Raw genomic sequence first — 19,916 nt, 5'->3', positions numbered from 1 at the left:
TATCGCCTCGATAGGTGCGTACTTTCAGCTTGTCACAGACCACAACAATAGTCAACAGTGAGTTATTTATTTTGGACAACGTTGCAAACTTGTACCTACTGTAGTTTTGTCTCTTCTATTTTTGGTGGAGATGCATGATGTTCCACTTCCAGGCCAAGATTTCGTGCTGAGTTCAAGTACATGTGCAGAACACCATGTCCCATTCCAGTCCAACTGATCTATGTACATGCAGGAGTATATTGACTTTCAATCAAATTATCTAGGTGTGTTAGTATGACTCCATTTCAGTCGAGCTAGCATGTATATGCACTTTTAACCCATGAAGACCCAAACATCCCCTAGTGACCCAAACCATCTACTGATCTAAACTGTTAAATACCTGTTGATTCACTAATCCTACTATAATGGACGTTTCTGTGTCCGGTGCATGTTTGTCTGACACGTGTGTGTCCGATCGATGTCCCGATGTCGCAGCAGGGGAGGACGTATGGGTGCAATGCCGCTGTTGCACCACGGGAGGGCGCTATTGTATGATGGCACCACAGGTACAATGCCGCTAGTCCTATCAATCCATGTAAATAATTGGTGTAAAATACAATTATTCATCTTTTCATGGTCATCAAATATGACCCATTTGGACGTTCAGAGGTTCCGTAGTTACCGTGGAAACACCATCATCTTCTGCAACATGGGTGTCAAACTTATTTTAGTTCAGGGGCGACATTAAGCCAAATTTGATCTGAAGTGGGCCGGACCAGAAAATAATAACAATAATATATAAATAATATCAACTCCAAACTTTCCTCTATGTTTTAGAGAGAAAAAGTAAAATTATGCGATGAAAATGTTTACATCTACTTTCTATCCTTTAAAACAATGTGAATAACATGAACAAACTGAAATTTCTTAAGAAAACTAAGTGCAATTTTAACAATATTATGTCTGTTTATCATTTAAATGTGTAAATTACAACTTATAGATCACAGTAGATCAACAAATACACAAAAGATTTAATAACAGGCAGAATATTGTTAAAATTACACTTCAGACATTTTAAAATGTTCATATTTGTTGAGGTTATTTGTGTTTTTGTGAAATGTTAGTTTGTTTTAGTGTAAATACAGTAAAATTACATGAAAATGTTTACATTTATAAGGACAAAAATTTGGAGTTGTGATCATTTATAGGTTATTATAATAGCATTTTACTGATTCGACCCACTTGAAATTAAATTGGTCTGTTTATGGAACCTTAACTAAAATGATTAATGTCTTCAGTGTAAGTTTTGCATTTCACAAATTCATTCCAGGGGCCAGACTGGACCCTCCGGATCTGGCCCCTGGGCCACATGTTTGACACCTGCGTTCTACAACATTGATTCACCAGTAAAACCCATGGAGTTGGATCAGTGACAGTGGATGGACACACTGGGTTTATGTTCAGTTAATGAGAGATGGAAATTTTCATATTGTTACATTTCTATTTGTGGGTAATGTTGCTTGGAATTAAATGCAGTAGGACACGACTTGTATGAATAAATGGACAAACAGATTTTTGAGTCATTTTAAGGACTTGGGGAATTCACTCATTCAACCTTTAATCCCACCGCAGTGCACTTTATCTTATGATACACAGGGAACAATATTTGTTTAAGTATGATAAAGACTAAGGCTGGTTCAAAGTGGAAAATGAAAAAACTCCATCTTTTGTAACATCCACTGTACAGTGGCTCCTCCTACTTCCTCCTGTGTGGCACTGAGCATCCCTCATACAGAGGCTGCGCTGCCCTATGCACGCCGCTCCTGCCAGCGGAGACCAGGCGGATGTACGGATGGCTCGTATTTCTGTTGACTTTCACATGATGTTGTTGCGTGTTGCGGTTTGCTCCTTATTGCTCATCCCTTTGCCCTCCTCCCGGCCCCGTGTGTGATCGGACAGACTTTAGGTAAATGTCCTGAGTTTGAGAGCAGCCAATCCATGCACGCCGGACTGATGCGGGCGTTGAAGGCGCGTTGAAAATCTCCATCTGTGCCCAGTGAGAGTCGACTGGTAAGTTGAGTTTCCAATTTGAGGGATGCACTTTACAAGCATCCTTTCAGAGACATCAAATCATCTATGATTTACGTGAATTATTTGCCGTTATTTTTTGAAAAGCATGACTTATGTATTTACAGTTTGATCATCATCAGTTTATGATGTAAGCCCAGTGAAATTGAAGAAATGTGCGCGTCCTAACGCATCTCTCCGTTCCAACACCGCTGTTAAAAAAAAAAAAAAAAAAAAAAAAAATCTGGATATTTTTGCAGATTTTTGAGCACAGATTAACGTTGTTGTTTTCTGTTTTATATATAATCTGATCTATTTCCTACACCCTAACTTGTTAACACACGCACGTTTTGCGTCACGCGCACGAGGACGAGCAACGCGTGCGCAGAGGACCGGTCCTCATTCACAGCTCAATCATCAATTATTGAACTTGGGGAGTCATTTCACTGAAAGCTGCACATTTTCACACTCAGTGTCCCTGAAAGATAGGGGTTACTAGACTTCCTCCATAAAGAAACCGATGCACATAAAATATAAAGTTTATTAAAAGTCTTAAAAACCAATCCAAATGTTATTTAATGACATGAATGATAGGCTTTCTGTAGCCTGCTGTGTGAAAACAATAATCTTCTGATCACTTGATACTCTCTTTCGTTAATATGTATTTGATATTCACTGCTTGTAGCTCCAATTATGGATAATGATAAGCCTGTCTCATTAGATTATGAGCAGGGTGTCATTTTTTTCATTGTTGAAAAGTAAAGAAGAGTCACTCCATTTAACTGTCTCATTTGTATGCTATGGTAATGGGTGCAATAATATAATTTCTTACAAAGTTTGCTTTTAAGCAAAATGGAATTTTTAAAGCCAATTTACTCTCGGTGTAATATTAAGAAAAAAAGGAAAATAGTAAAGGTTTGTGCATGAATTATCTTCACCATGACATGCAACACATATGCACCATCTCCATCTATCACTGAAAGACGTGTCCTTGTCTCAGATGGTCATGTTTTTTCAGTGTGTGTGAGTTTACATCTGTTACAGTGTGATTTTGTCCATGGTGAGGTGTCACATTGTGGACAGAGCGAGCGGTTGCACAGAAAGGTGCCAAAGCCCAACCCTGTCCTCATGAGGAATGTGTCCCTCCATTTCTAAAATCATATTGACTCAACCTCCTCTGAACCTTCTGCAGTTGTTATCAAACCACTGATGCTGTGAGCGATGTTGTTTGTGGGTTGTATAGCTGTTCTCAAGTGGTTCTTATTAGAGCAAATGGAGGTGTCGTCTTCTGTTCTTAAGTGACCATCCTTTGCCTTTGCGTCTCATTTTCTGCTGATTATTATGTAGACAGTAGGCAGCAGAGTCACTTTGAATGAGATCATTTAGACTGAGAAAATGAATTGCCTTTGATTAAGACACAGTGAGAGCACCGTGTCTGCTCCCAGACATTTCAGCATTTTCATTTATCCTGTTCCTGTGTTGTGGCTGTCAGTCAGGGATTTTCTGTTAACCAAGAAAAGGTCAGCTCTGATCAGATGTTGTTGTGGTTCTACCTTCAGTGCTGGAAAGTAAGGCAGCCATCAGGGTTGTCGCTCTAGTTTTCCCGCAGGTGGGTCACATTTCCAATTTGTGATAGCGGTGCTGGAACCGGACCCCTGTGGAATTTTCCCACAGAGAGAGTTACAGCAATGTGCATAAAAAGATTTGCGAGGTGGGACCACCTGTTGACAGATCCAGCTGGAATGACTGAGTAGGAGGGCTGTTTTTTCTAACATGAAATTAGAAGAGGAAGCAGCAGACCTGGGTACAGCAGGCTTTAAAATGTGTCAGAATGAGTCAGTATGTGCAGTAACACAGGTTTAGGGTGCTGTGGTCTCTGTCCAGTGAACGCCACTGAACATCCTCAGTGTTTATTTTAGAGAATTAATCCTCTGTGCAGATTTGATTGACAGTGAGCTGCAGTATCCGTTCTACAACATACAGTAGTTTTTTCTTAGGCGACAGCCTCTGCATAATTCTCCCTCCTCCGCTCTCTGGCCTCACTCCTGCCCAGCCTGGGGTATAAATAACCATGTGGATGGAGCAAATCTCAGCAAAGCCCAGCGCTGTGGTACATCAGCACTTTGGAGAGGGCCACGGATTATTTGGTTCTTTTATCTTCCCTATCTCTCCGTTGGTATGGCTGCTTCTGTCTTATACCATGGTCAGCGGGTTGCCTAAGCAACAGACGATGTATTTATCTGATGGTATATGTTTTATCTGCCTCTATGAATAACTGCATCTACTTTCCTTCTCTGTGACCACCCAGAAACATTTGTGCAAGTGTTTTATCTGTAGCTTTATTTTAGCTGCACAGCCAAGACCTCTGAACTGTGAATTGTTAAAAACATCCTCTTACATGACCACATATGTTTGGTGTTGTGTTCATGTACAGCTGTTTTACTGGTTGGAAAAAACAGCTGAGCCAATTTGTAAGCAGGATTAAGAACCACAGCCAAAAGATGGCAACAGGAAACTGTCAGGAAAAGCAAAGGCCAAATAGCCAGTCACTGTAGCTGTTACACTACAGATTTCCAGTCCAAGTCCAGAAAGATTCAGTTTATACCACAAAAGAGAAAACCAAGATGGAAACGTGGGAGTTTTAGCTTAAAATGTACTTAGTGATGTTAACCTCCTGTGGATTGATGCTACACATTGACTGATTTCTCATCTATAATTGTGTAACTGTCATAATAAGTGTCTTCAGAAGTGGTTTGGTGCTAATACTAGGCATATCAACTGGAATATCTCACTGTGAGGGGAAGTAATGACTCAATAGTAAAAGTAACCATTTATTTTTTGGTTTGGTCTTCAGTGAGCCAGATTTATCTGTTTATGTATGTATGGCATCTAGTACTTTGAGATTAAATCAGTAAGTCCAGTGATGTTAAAAACAGCTGAGGTATGTTGTCGAGCTGTGATGTGAAGCAGATGTTCAGTTCCACAATTAATTCTCACATATTCAGGGGATGGCAGTGATATGAGCTAGTTAATTGGATACAAGCATTTTCCAGCTCTAAACTATTACTATATCTCCATGCATTATAATAGGGTTGCACAATTTGGCAAAAAGTCACATTGTAATTACTGTGGGCAATATTGGAATTTTGGCTTGAATCTACTAGCTTTTATCCAGGAAAATGTGCAGATTACTCATTTTGGAATATCAAGTCTCACATACATTCTAGTGATGTGCATGGATAGGCCTAATTATTTAGTCAGTTAATCAGAACGGTTAAAATTTGGCAAATTTGTATTGATGGTGGAAGGAGATTTATGCTTTACATATGTTTTACTTTTATTTAACCTCCTGAGACCCAGGAAAGTACAAGTTTTGGCTTTTTTTTAATTAAATAATTGCCTATATTGGGAACATCATGATGCAACAGTTTTTCAGTTGCATTTTTAAAAAAAATTATGGAATGTCCTTTGCGGTTTTTTTTTATAAAGCAGTGAAACTCTCGTCCACAAACGTGGATAGAAAACCCATACTTGAGTCTTAGGAGGTTAAAGGCATGGAATTAATATTTATGGCAGTTTTTTATGCCCAAGTGCTGCATATGTTCAGTCTGGAAAAAATGCTGTAAAAATGAAATGGTACATTTGTTCTTCATCCACTTCAAGGTTGGTTGGGTTTTTATTATTATTATTATTTTGTTTTTTTGTGAACAGCACATGTTAACAATGATGTCACAAATAATTGTCTTAAATTTGCTTCATTATTTGACTTCAGAAAGTAATAAAATGCCCACTCCTAATAGAAACTTAAAAAATGTTGTAACTTTCACTTTCTTTCTGCTTGGTTTCACCAAACCCAAAATATCACCAGACAAAAGAGGATGTAATTGTTTTTTCCATTTTTACAATTAAATCACAGCAAATCCCCCCTAAATCTGGACCCCTAAACTGCTGCCTTTTGTGGTGATAGAATTGCACAAGCTGATATTTGATTTTCAATTGTGATGAAATTAATTATGCGTCTGTTATCAGAACTAAGGTGAGTGTGACCGAAGCCTACACATAGACTGGGCTAAATGCTCACAGAACATGTGGATTCTCCAGTACACATGAAAACACCTCAACAAAAAGTTTAAGTGCTTTTCCTCTGTCCTGCATCGGTGCAGCTCTGATGTCTCTGTAACCAGCTCCTGCTGTAATTTGAGGTTAACACTGTCTCTCATACTAGTATCCCTGAATCTGGATCACTGTGATTGTTGTCTTATCACTAGTGGCGACAGTGTGGAGGAAGGTGGAATTGGCTGCAACAAAACACGATCATGGCAACCACTTAAAAGCAAAGTGTGTTGTGATTGTGTGATTAGCACACAGAAATAAACAGAGAAACAATGCTCAAATGAAGTAGTTTTTTTTTTTTTGTTTTTAACATATAAAGACCCAAACATCTACTGGTGACCAAAATCATTTACTCATATAAAAAGTTAAGTAACTGTTGATCCAATTAATCCTATCCTGTCAATCCTTTCAATACATGTGAATAATTTGTGTAAAATGCAGTTTGTCGTCTTTTCATGGTCATCAGATATGACCCATTTGGACGTTCAGAGGCTCCATAGTGAACGTGGAAACACCGTCATCTTCTACAACATTGATTCACCATTAAAACCAATGGAGTTGCACAGGTAACAGTGGATGGACACACTTGTTTTATGTTCAGTTAATGATATATTTTACTGAAGAAATCACTTTTTCCTCCATTTTCTCTGTTTTTTATATAATAACCCTCAACTTTAATTTGAGCTTTTATGAACATCAATCATTCATTCATTCATTTTCTGAACCTGCTTTATCCTCACTAGGGTTACGGGGGTCGCTTGGAGCCTGTCACAGCTACTTATGGGCGAATGGACATCAATCATGATCAGTAAATTAAATATAGGAAAATACCTGATTTTAACTTAAGAGTACAAAAATACTGAGCATTATATTGAATAAATGGTGATAAATCACTTAAGAAAAGTTAAAAATAGAGAAAACAATAATTTGGGAACTGCCACAAAAGTAGAACTGGGGGTTAATTATTATTATTATTTTTGTGTGGTTTTTTTTCCAGCATTTGATGTGTTTTGAGAAGAACTACAGTCTATGGTAAGATAGTAAACCTGTAGATGATTAGAGGAGAGACCAGAAATGTTTTTTTATGTGCATTTTTTGTTGGAAGTTACAGTGATGGAAAGCACTTGGGGAGATAAGGATTTTGAGGTAAAATATTGTTTGTGTTATCCACATACTGCAAACATCCTTATAGACTTTATCAGGTAAACCTTGAAAATCTGAACTGCAATGTGGTGATATAGTAAACAATATAAGTAGTTTTGTATTTTAGCCCTTTACTATATTATTAAGTATAAATAATAGAAATTAGATAGAATGGTGGAATATGTATGGTTATATTTTAACATGCAAATCCTTCCACCAGTGGGCAAACATGTAAAGTCTTGTTAAGGTTGTGTGTGACGGCAGGTTGAATTTCAGTTCGAAGCAGTTGACCCGTATGTCTTGTTAACCAGACTGTAGCTAAAAATGAAAGAAAAAGACCTGCTGGCCAGACTGGAGCACTAGGTGTGGATGACGCACGACAAGTGCAACAGTGTGTGAAGTAGCGCCTTGAGCTGTGGGCTCTCTGCTGATAACTGCATTATCGCAGGAGGCCATTTCCATCAGTACACCCAGAAATACAGTACAGTCCCCAGAAATGTCACATTAGGGTACTCATACAATCTTTTTCTTGTGTTTCATGAACGGTATCATGCTCATGTTACAGCTCATAAAAGCAAGTAAAGAAGACAATGATGCTGACAGTGCAGATCATTTTCATCATAGTTTCTGGGAAAAAAAATACAATTAGTTTAATTTTGTGCTTAAATGAATTGTGTTATCAGAACTCTTCGGCTTGATCATACGGTATATGATTACTTTCCACCCTACCGTTTGGTGCCATCCACAACGACATTAACTGTGGTAATAGCCAGAAAGACAAGAGATCTAATCTGTATGTGGGGGCTGTGGATGGATGAACATGAGATGAGGTGAGTGCATGCCTCCAGGGGGTCCAGCTCACATGGCAGAGGGAGGCACGTCTCGGTGTGCAGCATTGAAGCCATTTGACCTGAATGTAGAGAAACCTACAGTGAAGATGAGTTGGTTTATACACGGTAACTGAGATGAAAAATGCAGTCCATCTGTCTTTGCTGTAATTTTAAAGTGAAGACTGTGGATTGCTGCTCACAGCTTCACAGAAGGCCGATGTTGAATTAATCATCTGTTTTGACTGATCTTTAACAGTTGAGTCTGTCTGGGTTTGGATTAGAGTTGCAGAGGAAGACTGTTTGAAGTTATACTGTGGTGTGAAAATTGACGCTTATCTAAACGTGTGCATTTACTTATCTGTAATATTTAAGCACAGCCAGATGGAGAGGAGAATCTCACCTATGCATCTCCTTTCCTCCTCGACTTATCAACTTGCACCACATACACACCTCCTAATTTCCTTTATTTAGTCAGGAGATGAACAGCGTCTGTTTCTTTATTATTATTATTTGTCTCTTAATTTTCATATGGTATTTACTCAAACTTTACATTTATAAAAATTATTTCAATTATAATAAGGTGTTTGCTCAACCAAAAGCTTTCTTGTTTTAATTACTGAAAGGGCCATTATAACCAATAATAATTATTGTGTAAAACCATGATGAAATTCTGATGTTTTCTGCATCGGTGATCATAATATAACAATCTCATACCACTGCGCTGGTTTTGAGGTCTGTAGAGCTTCAAGACAGACATCAGAATAACATTTCTTGGAAAACACTGTCAGCACATTGCCAAACAAGAAGGATTTTATCACCCATGTTTTGGAGTTACTCGTCCTTGTCAAGTGTGTGTCTGTTTGTCAGCCTGATGCTCAGCCTACACTGAAATAGAAAATGTTTAATTTAGATTGAAAGTGAAATCTGTTTGTGTTTCAGGAGCTGTCTGCCTGGTCCTTCTGCACTACTATGACTCTGAGTGTTTGAAGATTTTACATTCTTTTTATTCGCCATCGCTCCTAAGCTCACTCGGTTCCTCAATGGGTTCGCGCAGCCAAGGCTTCTTCACCAACCATCACCACCACCACCACCACCACCGTAGCTCCATGGTGCCCGCTACAGTGCCAAGACTGCTGCCGGAGAATGGTAGCCTGCTGGGAGGCATTGCACAAATCACCCCCAACCTGTTCCTCAGCAGAGGGAATGTGGCATCCAACCGCAGTCTGCTCCTGTCCAAAGGAATTACCTGTGTGGTCAACGCCACTATCGAGCTCCCCAACTTTAACTGGCCTCACATGGAGTATGTGAAGGTTCCCCTGGCGGATATGCCCCACTCCCCTATCTCCTTATACTTTGACAGTGTGGCTGATAAGATCCACAGTGTTGGCCGGAAGCGGGGGGCCGTGCTGGTGCATTGTGCGGCAGGTGTGAGCCGCTCAGCCTCTTTGTGCTTGGCGTACCTCATGAAGTATCACCGCGTGTCTCTGGCCGAAGCCCACGCCTGGGTCAAAGCCCGCCGGCCCGTCATCAGACCTAACGGAGGCTTCTGGCGTCAGCTTATCGAATATGAAAGGAAGCTGTTTGGCAGAAACTCTGTTAAGATGGTGCAGACGCCTTACGGGGTCATACCTGATGTTTATGAGAGGGACCGCAGGAGCCTGGCCCCGTACTGGGGCCTGTGAGAGCATCTGTGCCACCTGGTGAAGGGTTGAGGAGGAATGTAAGTGAAGACAAGCCCTTTTGGCCTTCTGGACTGCAGGTACCCGTGTGTTCCCACAGCCAGACCGGTGAAAAGAGATGTGTGTGAGTGTACATCTTCGTGAAGCTTATTTAATGAATACCGGTGCATTCAGACAAAGGGATCAGACCTGGTTGTTGATGGTGCTGCTGTTTGTACAACCAGTTGTCCCCCCACCTCCATTTTAGTTTTTGAGAGGGAGTAAGGCAACTTCAAGCCCAGAATCCTTAGGACCAAAAGGATCGATTGGGACCACAATGATGTCAAACACCAAAATTCTCAGACTGCGGTAGTCTGTGCTTGTCTGTCTATTCAGTTCCAGAGGAGGAGGAGGAGCATTTTGGGAAGGTGTTAGCTGTACTTGAGACTCCACAGCTCTGACAGTGATGTGACTGAAGTCCTTTTCCTGACGTGATGTCATGTGGTGGTATTGTGCCAGTTTTGCAATTATCTTTGGTGTGAGGGCCAACAGCATGCTCTCGATTTATGGTAGCATATAAGTGTACAGAAAAAAACATACATAGACAAATTATTTTATTGAAATGTAGTGAGGAAACAATGATTATGGCACACCTTACCTGAACATTTAAAGATGTTATTATATCTACCTTTTTAAGGTAAACTTGTAAAAGATAAGTAAATAGTCGCTGTTTAGGGAAAGCTCCTGTGTACCACAGGGTTGACTGTTCCATCCTGTGACTACACTATCTTATTGTAGTGCTCTTTGATGCTGTATTAAAAAAAATGTGCATTGCCACTAGGGAAGTGGCAGCTCTATGACAGGCGCTTGGAATATTTTTAATCCCACTGTTTGTTGCCTTGTGTCCATATTCAGAGAAAGTTCCAGAAATGCAGTACAGAAAACAAACCTTTTCTATTTCTGTTCAACAAGCTTACCTTAGTGGTGCAGCATACAGTGACATCACACACATTTTTTTCTTTGTCTTCGAGGGGTTGAAATTGTAACTTTGCTGCATGTGTTCTCCACACCTTGTACACAAGTGTTAAGCACTGTCGTTGCCGAGGTGACACAAAACACACTGGTACTCTAACAAAACCGAAAAAAACATAAGGGTAAACATTAGTGAACAAATGTACCAATTCCTGCAGCAGTACTAAACAATGTTTTACTTACACAGTTGCTGTGATGTATCTTGGCCTGAAGCATTTCTTTTCTATAATTATAACTACCTTGCAGTGATACTATTGTTGTATCATTGGCAGTGAATACATCATGTTGATTTAGTATTCTAAATGACTGATACTTATTACTGCACTTATTTTCGCAGAACTAAATCACTTCAGGGGACAGAAAAGTGCAACAGAGTTAACAATTTCAACCCTCAGAAATCTGTGCAACAATGCTTTTTTGCCATAACGATACATTAAGTGTGATACTATGAAAATAAAAATCTTAACAAGGTTAGGGGTAAACAATTGTAGCAGGAGAAAGATGTTATGTCTTGAATGTTGTCTGTAATCTGACTTTTATGCCCCGAGACAGCGATATTAAAACAAATGAGCTCATGTCAACTTGTGTTAAAATTTGATAGAAAATAAATCTGTAACACCCAATATTTCAGACTTTTACTGGAGTTATAAGTATGACTGAAAATGCAAGTTTACTTAACAGCATCAAACACACTGTTTTTGGGGATATTTACCTCTGGAATGGGGTAATGCAGCCACCTGCCTCTGTTTGTTGGTTTACCTGTCAACAGAAATGACAAAAAACCTACTTAACTAGTTTGGATGAAACTCAGTTGGAGAAAACCAAGGCTCCACAGTTCTGTAATTCAATCAAATACAGTCTGGCTATCTTAGAAAAAATGGGAGAAAGATATAGGATCTGCCCCTTTTTCTTCTTCTTTCTCATAGGTTGGGCAGATTATTGTTGACCTCTATTGATGGTCATTAATATTCGTTTGGATTTTTATTTTTCATAAAACTATTTTCTTTCTGGATCTAGTCCTATATTTAATTAGTTCATCCTTGGCCCGTGCCCTGTCCTTCCTCTAAGATTCACAAAAATTGGTTGTGTAGTTTAGTGAAAATTATTATTTGAAAAGTGAAAGCAGCCTTTCTCTGTCATGAGTAGGGATGCACCAATATATTTGAGCCAGACATCGGTATTGGCCAATGTTTGCTGATACTGGCTAATACTGATATTGTGTTATGTCTTTTCAAAAATTCAAAGATTTTTTTATTGTCAATTCGCTAAATGCACAGGACATACAGGTAATTGAGATACTGTTTCTCTCTCACCTTGTTAAATGCCATGCATTAAAAAAAAATGTAAAAATAGATTAAAAATTAGATGGTAATGAAATAAGATGGACAAGTGGTGTGAAGAATAAACTGTAGCAGAATATAAAGTGTACATGTCAGTCTACTTATAGTAGCAGCAGTAATGCAATACAGTAATGGTTTTGAGGTGAGGAGGTGCATAGTGGAACCAGAATTTTCACCAGTGGCAATTGCATATATTTATCTGTTGTGTTACATTAAAGTTTTTTTCTTTTTTTGTATCTGTATTGTCAATGAATTTAGTAATCAGTGCATCCTTAGTCACCAATGTGTTGTCCACAGTGCTGTCTGGCACACAGGTAATAGCCTATCAACAAAGGACTGAACACTAGTACTTATGATGTGAAAACTGACGGAATATTACTGACCAGTACTGGAGTTGTTTGAGTTGACAACCAGTTTAAACACATTTCAATCAAATATCAGAAGACTGTGACCAAGATTTTAACTTATAATGCTCCAAATATTACTAATTGGCCTCCGTAATTGCTAATAATCATATGAGTTGATTGCAGTTCTACCATGTCCTGCTGATAGACAGATTAACAAACCAAAAAATAAACCAACTAAACTATAGAGGACTGTGGAGCCTTGGTGGAGCTAAGTGGTCTGCTGAGTGTCCTAGTTCAGAGATGTTTTCACTTGAGTTTCCTTCTGCCGAGCTGTTTTCCCCAAGAGATGTCTTCAGATGTCAAAGAAACGTTCTGTCATTCATTTTCATTTGCTGTGGCTACAGAGCAGCAGGCAGATATTGATGAGCGCTATTTGTCTTCTGCCCACACTTGTGAGGGACCTCTGGAGTGGTCTCCACAGTGAATTCCATTACCCACAGAGACGAGGCCTGTCTGATGACAGGCCGAGTACCACTGAGATGCACAAGTGATGGGCCGAAATTATACACTGCACACCATTTTCTCCTGCCAAAAATGAATCTTTTTTCTTTTCTTGCAGCCTCAGCCCCCACCCCCTACCCCTCACACTCCCATCTTTGCTGTGTTAATGTGGTACATGCTTGTCGTTCACAGGGTATAGTGAAGCACTAAAAGTAAACACATCCTTCACCAGCGGCAGGATATTATCATCTATCATTAAAGCAGTAAGCAGAGCCGTGAGCGTCATCCTGAGCATCAGAGGCAGGCCAGGCTCCAGCAGTGCAGGCCATGCAGAACGAACAGCACTGATGAAGTTTGGGAAGATGACATTCAGACACTAGCAACAGGAGGCATCCCACACCAAAGCAACCACAAACTGGTGTGTTACTGTTACTTCTACTATAAACAAGTTTTATAAACATTAGTTTTATTTTTTGTGAGTAACCAATAATTATGCACTCAATTCATTGTCAGAAATTAATGTAAAATGTAAATTTTTGTCAGGCCAAGTCCAACACCTTAAGACATGCAGTTTTTATAAAACATTTTTACACAACAAACAACTTTTTGGATTTAAATTGAAATGCATTAATTACCTCTTAAACCTTTCCCCTTATTTGAAAACTGAAAAAAATAGGCCTGTTCACTTGCAAATCAATTTTATGTTAAACCAAACTCTAACAACACCAGAGAAATTAGCCAAAAATAAATCAAGCCAAACTGAAAATAATTTTTGTGTGGGTTTAAACTTTTGTGTTTCAGTCATGAAAAACACAAAGTTTGAACCTGAGAGCTTGATATTTCCTGCTGAAACTTCATAGGCATAGTGTGAAAATGTTCCTGTTTATTCTTCCAAATTACTCTGAAATATACTTCACATTACACCCCCTTACAATGCCTCCAAGTGGCCCCCACACATCAAAAAACAATGCATGAATCAGTTTTTTAATATTAGCACTAGTGGTGGCTGTTCCATATCTTCATGCAATTTCTATTTCAAATGCATAAACCAAATGTGAACATCTGCAGTAGCTGCTATGAACCACTGAATCATTGCTTCTCTGGGCTTCAAATTATACAGCTTTTAATAATTCACTATAATCAGCATGAGCAACAGTGCTACCGCCATATCAATAGCTATAAATCCCAGCATTTCCATTTTAACAAGGCCATATGTACACGACCAGTTATTAATATAAACACGCTGCTTTCACTGCTGCTTCAAATTCAGGCTCACTGCGCTCCTTATTACAGGATAATTTGACAACCTGATTTACCCACACAGCAGCACATGCTTTAACTGTTGGATGTGAGTCAAAGCATGCATTTTTAGGCTTCACAGTCTCAAAACAGACGCACACATAAAAGAAATGGCCACATGGAGAATGCTGCTTACACGGCTGCCAACAGCAATTGGAAAGCTCAATAATAGCCCCGGAGAGAGGTTTGGAAATGCTGGTAGCCATTCATGTAAAGGTAATGAAAATGTGCAGCTGATGACTTCATGTAAAAGATCTAAACCTGAGCATAAAACGAGGCAGGATCAGGATGTAAGAGTCTGAGGGTTGTTCGAAGGAGACCTTGGCTGTTTGGGCCGTAGTGAACCAAGTCATTCTGTTCTCAGTGAGAGGCTCAATAAGTGTGACCGTGTCGACTCTGTGGTGTAACAGTGACTCATCTGTCTGCACTGACTGATAGAGGAGATACTGAGTAAAAGGACTACCAACCATGGAGCTGTGTTCAGTTTGTTCCGAACAAGTGGACATATTTTGTGCTCAGGCATGTCACCTTTCAGTCCAGTGACATGTCCCTCCTCAGCAAAATGGATTTTCACTGGGTCAAGTAAATATGATTGCAGGAGGAGGGTTTTCACAGTTTAAAAACACCATGTTCTAATACAATGCATTAAATATCATCTATCAAAATAATGCAGATTTAAAAAAAAAAAAAAGTCAATGATGTTAGATTCATAGGTGATGTACTGATTGGTCTGTCAGTACAACCAATATATTTTTAGTTTGTAGGTGGTATTAAACAATCAAAAGCAAACTTACATAGTAATGTGAATATAAAGCCCCGCCCCTCTTTGGCCCTTGTTGCCAAACAGCAAATTTAGTGTTAAAAAAGATATTCCAAAGGAAGAAAAAATTGAAGTTTTTATGTTGGCATTGCCAATATAACAAACAGAGGTACAAAGAAAGGACTAGAGGAGCTACCTCATAATACTGTGTTAATCTGATCAATAAAATTACTAAATTAAGATGCTAACTAACATTAGCTTGTCTGGCATGGAGTTGTTAACAAATACAGTTCAGCTTTTTTCATTAGTTAGTGATATTAGCTGTAAGTTAGGGGGTTGTGTATCATTTTAGACTGAATAAATATTGTACCGCATGAACAAAACACCAGTATGACTAGTTTCAGATACAATTTGCATTGTTTGCAAACAACTATGCTGTAGCTATCCTTCAGTACGCTATAGCATATACTACTTAGCTAGTTAATGTTTGCTAGCATCTTATGCTCAAGCAACAGAAGGATTTTTATCTATTCATTAAAGCGAAATTAGGAAAGTTGCTCTAAATACACATTGTAGTCCCTTTTGTCTGTCTCCAATGTTTCAGAATTATTGTAACGGAAATTTTTATGTAATTTGATTGGGAATATCTTAATCATGTCTGACCAGTTATTTAGTTACTCTTATTATTTAGTCATGAAATGCTGGAAAAATCTCCTCACAAGTTCTCACATACCATTAAAATACACACTACAAATAATTTTTAATCCGTTTGTGTCCATGGTTAGCAAAAACCTCCTAAATTCCTAGTCAGTCTGTATATAAAAAGTAAAATTTTCACAAACGTTCACCTGTGAATGATACGGAGCCCCTTAAGGGACATTGGGGGGGGGGGGGGGGGGGGGGGGGGGGTTTGCAAGAGGGTTAGGGTTAGAGGGTTAGGGTTAGGGACATTGGGGAAAAAAAAAAAAAGGTTTTGCAAGATCTTGCAATACTTTTTTTTTTTTTTTTTTTCCCCCAATGTCCCTTAAGGTGCTCCATAGAATGGCTTTTCCCCTGAGAAAGGAAAAATAACCACATCCTCCCCTAAACCTGAAAGATATTTGCTCTCAGGTTCCATCCTGGCTAATATAAATAAACACTTAAAAAATGTAAATTAATGGATGACTGTGTGTAACCTCAGTGTGTTCCTATTGGCACTTTTAATTGCAGTTTATTAAATTATGACTTTTACTAGTGATAAATACACTGATGTCATGTTTCTACTTGATAAATAGCAGACATCCACCACTGAAACACAGTGACTAAATTTGTAAAAGCTTATATCTGTGAGCTCCATTCTTAATAGATTTTGTTATGATGTAGCTATATTTAAATAAAATTTAATTGATTCACCCCCGCTTCAGCCTTCACTTGTTCTGAAAGCCTGATGGGCCTTATGTGCCTAGTTACGGTTGCTAACATAGGATTGGACAATAGCCACTTCTGGGAGGAGCTTAGTGAAGGGTAAGGTTTGTTGTTTTTCAGTCAATAAATCCTCATCACATTTCTATTCAATTGACAATCAGTATAAGGGTTTTTTAATGCTGCTTTTTTGACTGAATAAATATTGTCACAATTAAGTGACAGCTATTCACATGAAAATACAAGCAATCACTTGATGTAAGCGTGAAGCGGCAGCTGTTTCCAGTCAATAATCTGATTGACTATGGCCATAAAATATGAAAGAGTATCAGTCAATACAGCGCAGTATCGCCTGGATCTCGCTTCCCTCCCAGTGTGATCATTTCAGTGTGGCATCACAGACAATAGGCGTGAAGATGACAGGCAGCAGCAGAGGGACAGAGGGAGAGATGGGGTCTGCTTTTCGAATTACACAGCCTTATTCAGTAATTGATTTCAGCGTTTGTAATTTTCCGTAATCCCGGTGTTCACCATGAGAGGAGAGGAATTCATTTTCTGCAGGAAATGAATTAGAGAACGGCGAGAGATAAAATGGATGTTGGAGAACACACCTGAACACAAGTGTAGGTACGATAATGAGACTGGTTTCATGGAGCCTCTAGACATCTTATTTGATTGGCTGAACTCAACTGCCAGCGATGGCCTGGCAGGCTTGTCGAAGGAGAATTTATTCCATTTTGCTGCAAAGTGATGGAGATGAGGCCTTTCTGGCCTGAGAGAAAGTACATTGAGTAAAATGACAGGGGGGAAAAATGTGCAGCTATGTTCATGCATTTGGAAATGAAGCTTTACAGGAAAGCTGGCAGAGTGAGAGCAAAGGCCAGAGGATTTACATGACTGCCTCGCTTAATTCAGTAGTACTTACACAGAAAATTAGGAAGAATTCCTTTAGAATTACTATAATACTGTGTCTTACACCAAAACAAACTGATGATTTCAAGTCTTAATAATGTAATAATCTCTGACACTTAAAATAAACTGCATACTCATTTATTCACAGTCACGTTACATTTAGTCATAATTACAATCCTACAGCATGACACAGTAATATACAAAAGTGCTGCTGCAGTTTTAGTTCAGAATCAAAGTGGACAACACAGAAAAACAAACAAACAAACCTTTGCACAGTTCCCTTCAAGTCCCAAAATCACTTTTTTTTAGACCCAAATTCCTATAAAATACACAATTTAAATATCATAAGAGGTGATAAAATCTCCAGTGCAAAAAACATTCGACGCTGTTAATTCAACACAATTCATAAAAAGAGACATCTATCTTCCTGCCCAACAGTGAGGATTTGAATGTTTTACGTTTGCAAAAAGATATTAAAACCACAACAGCCACAGTTTCTTTAAGCAGATTTGACAAACAAATGCAATTCAAGTACAGTAATAGGCTTACGATTCAACAGCTCTGGTTCAGTAGGAGCGAAGGGAGTCAAAGAGAAGTCATCGCAAAGAGAAGCAAAGCAACAAGTGACATTAAATCTCAAGGATGTTGACAGACTTCCTGCTGTTTTTAATGAAAGTTCACACCTGATAATTTCAGTATGTAAATGACTAGGGGTGATTAACGCAACCAAGGAGGTTTTGTTTTCACCCGCATCTGTTTGTTTATTGTCACTAGTAGTATCACCAAATTCTACCGCACAGCTTTTCATGAAACTTAGAGAAGGGGCATGGGTTGAGAACAATGCTGTAAAATTTTTAATTAGGAAATTAGCAAAAAAAGATCAGATCCTGGAATTTTTAATTGCTATTGCTCACATTTCAAGATGGGGCGTTTGATCGGATTACAAGTCTGTGGGGCCGTGGCAGAGGCATGCGCTCTTGAAATGCCCCTCTTGTTAAATATTGACTTTCTGTGCAGTAGAAATGAATGGGAATCATCTCTTAAAAGCATTATGAGTAGTTATGAATAGAGCCGGTGCAGTTCGAAGCGCCTCGCCACTCCACCTATCTGATGTTGATTAGCCTGTGCCCCGTTGCCATGGCAGCTGCAGGCAAAGCTCAGAGCAGGTCAGGCAGTATGAGGCCCGGGGGTTTGGGCTCCACACAGTTAATCCAGAAATTGGCACAGCTGGCATGGTACTGGTGGCCTCCGTACAACAGCTTGAAGTTGTCTGTCTCCGAGTTGAACGCCTGTTGAAGGAAAAAAAAAAGTGACCTGAATGACAGAGACAATAACTCCCCTGGAGTATAGACAATATTTTATGCATTTTTACTTAAATGCTCTTCTCCTGAAATGTAAGAACAGCTAATAACACACAACTACAACTGATGACTTTTCAGTGACTTTATTTCCAATAACTGTTGAGGGTTTCTACACATTTCTCATTCTAAAACAGGGGTGTCAAGCAGATAAAACTGGCCCACTAAAAGGGTCTGGTCCGGTCCATGGGAAGAATTTGAGTAATGTAAAAATTACATTGAGACATTAACACTCAAGGGTGTCAAAATCATTTTAGTTCAAGGGCCACATACAGCCCAATTCAATCTCAAGTGGGTCAGACCAGTAAAATACTACTTTAAAGCAGCGTCTGACTTTCATCACGAATGTTTCTTCAAATTTGCAAAACCCCAGTGATAGACTAATTATCACTAATCCATTAGTCTTCCATGCTTGTGCACCTGAATCACTTCCCTCACAGTGAACAACTTTGAAGATGACTCCATCGCAAGTGGTCCGTTTGTTAACATACCAAACCGATACATTACTTGGGACTTTTCTGATATTTTGTCGCGAAGTGCATTGTGGGAATGGGAGTACGACGCAGCTGCAGAGCAACTAGCATGGAGACAACAAGCAATGAAACCATGTCCACTACCAGGTCAGAAGAAATGGAAGGAATCATTGTAAGTCAATTGTCATCTTATATTACAGATTGTGTGATCATGAAAAACAATACTTGCAATGCTTTAATAACATACAAATAATGACAACTCAATTTTTTCTCTTTGTTTTAGTGTAAAAAAGGAAAATTAAATAAAAATATTTAAAAACTATCCTGTCATAAAAAATGTAAACACCCTGAACAACTATGAACAAGGTGAAATATCAAAAGCACAGTGCAAATTTAACAATATAATACCTGTAAATAAATGTTTTGTGGATTTGTAGATCCACTGTGATCTGTAAGTTGTACTGCACATGTGTAAATGATAAGCTGAGGCATAATATTTTTTTAAATTGCAATTCACTTGCAATTCTTCTTAAGAAATTGCATGCTGCTCATGTTATTCATCTTTTTTTTTTTTTTTTTTTAAATTGTAGATATAAACATTTTCAGAATGTAATTTTACTTTTTTCACTCTAAGACATAAAGAAAAGTTCAGACTTGACATTATTTATAGATTTTTTTTTACTGGTCCGGCGCACTTGAGATC

General features: G+C 38.8%; 2 protein-coding genes across 2 annotated transcripts in view; one reads left to right on the top strand and one right to left on the bottom strand.

The window, feature by feature from the left end:
- Positions 1–1,786: 1,786 nt before the first annotated feature.
- Positions 1,787–11,447, top strand: dusp14 (dual specificity phosphatase 14). Its single transcript, XM_030152886.1, has 2 exons — positions 1,787–2,049; positions 9,072–11,447. The coding sequence occupies exon 2, from the start codon at positions 9,173–9,175 to the stop codon at positions 9,812–9,814; it is 642 nt and encodes a 213-aa protein (XP_030008746.1). The 5' UTR covers positions 1,787–2,049; positions 9,072–9,172; the 3' UTR covers positions 9,815–11,447.
- A 6,051-nt stretch (positions 11,448–17,498) lies between these two features.
- The window catches only part of synrg (synergin, gamma), a 39,708-nt gene continuing 37,290 nt past the window's right edge, over positions 17,499–19,916 (bottom strand). Inside the window, 1 exon segment of the mRNA XM_030152986.1 lies at positions 17,499–18,671. Within this exon segment, the coding sequence (XP_030008846.1) occupies positions 18,540–18,671 (132 nt within the window). The 3' untranslated portion in view covers positions 17,499–18,539.

Source organism: Sphaeramia orbicularis, chromosome 13 (assembly GCF_902148855.1).
Source record: "Sphaeramia orbicularis chromosome 13, fSphaOr1.1, whole genome shotgun sequence".
NCBI lineage: Eukaryota > Metazoa > Chordata > Actinopteri > Kurtiformes > Apogonidae > Sphaeramia > Sphaeramia orbicularis.
This window is presented reverse-complemented; position numbering and strand designations above follow the sequence as displayed.

Excerpts from the sequence above, each read along its gene's own strand:
- dusp14 (XM_030152886.1), top strand. The coding sequence starts at position 9,173 with ATGGGTTCGCGCAGCCAAGGCTTCTTCACCAACCATCACCACCACCAC.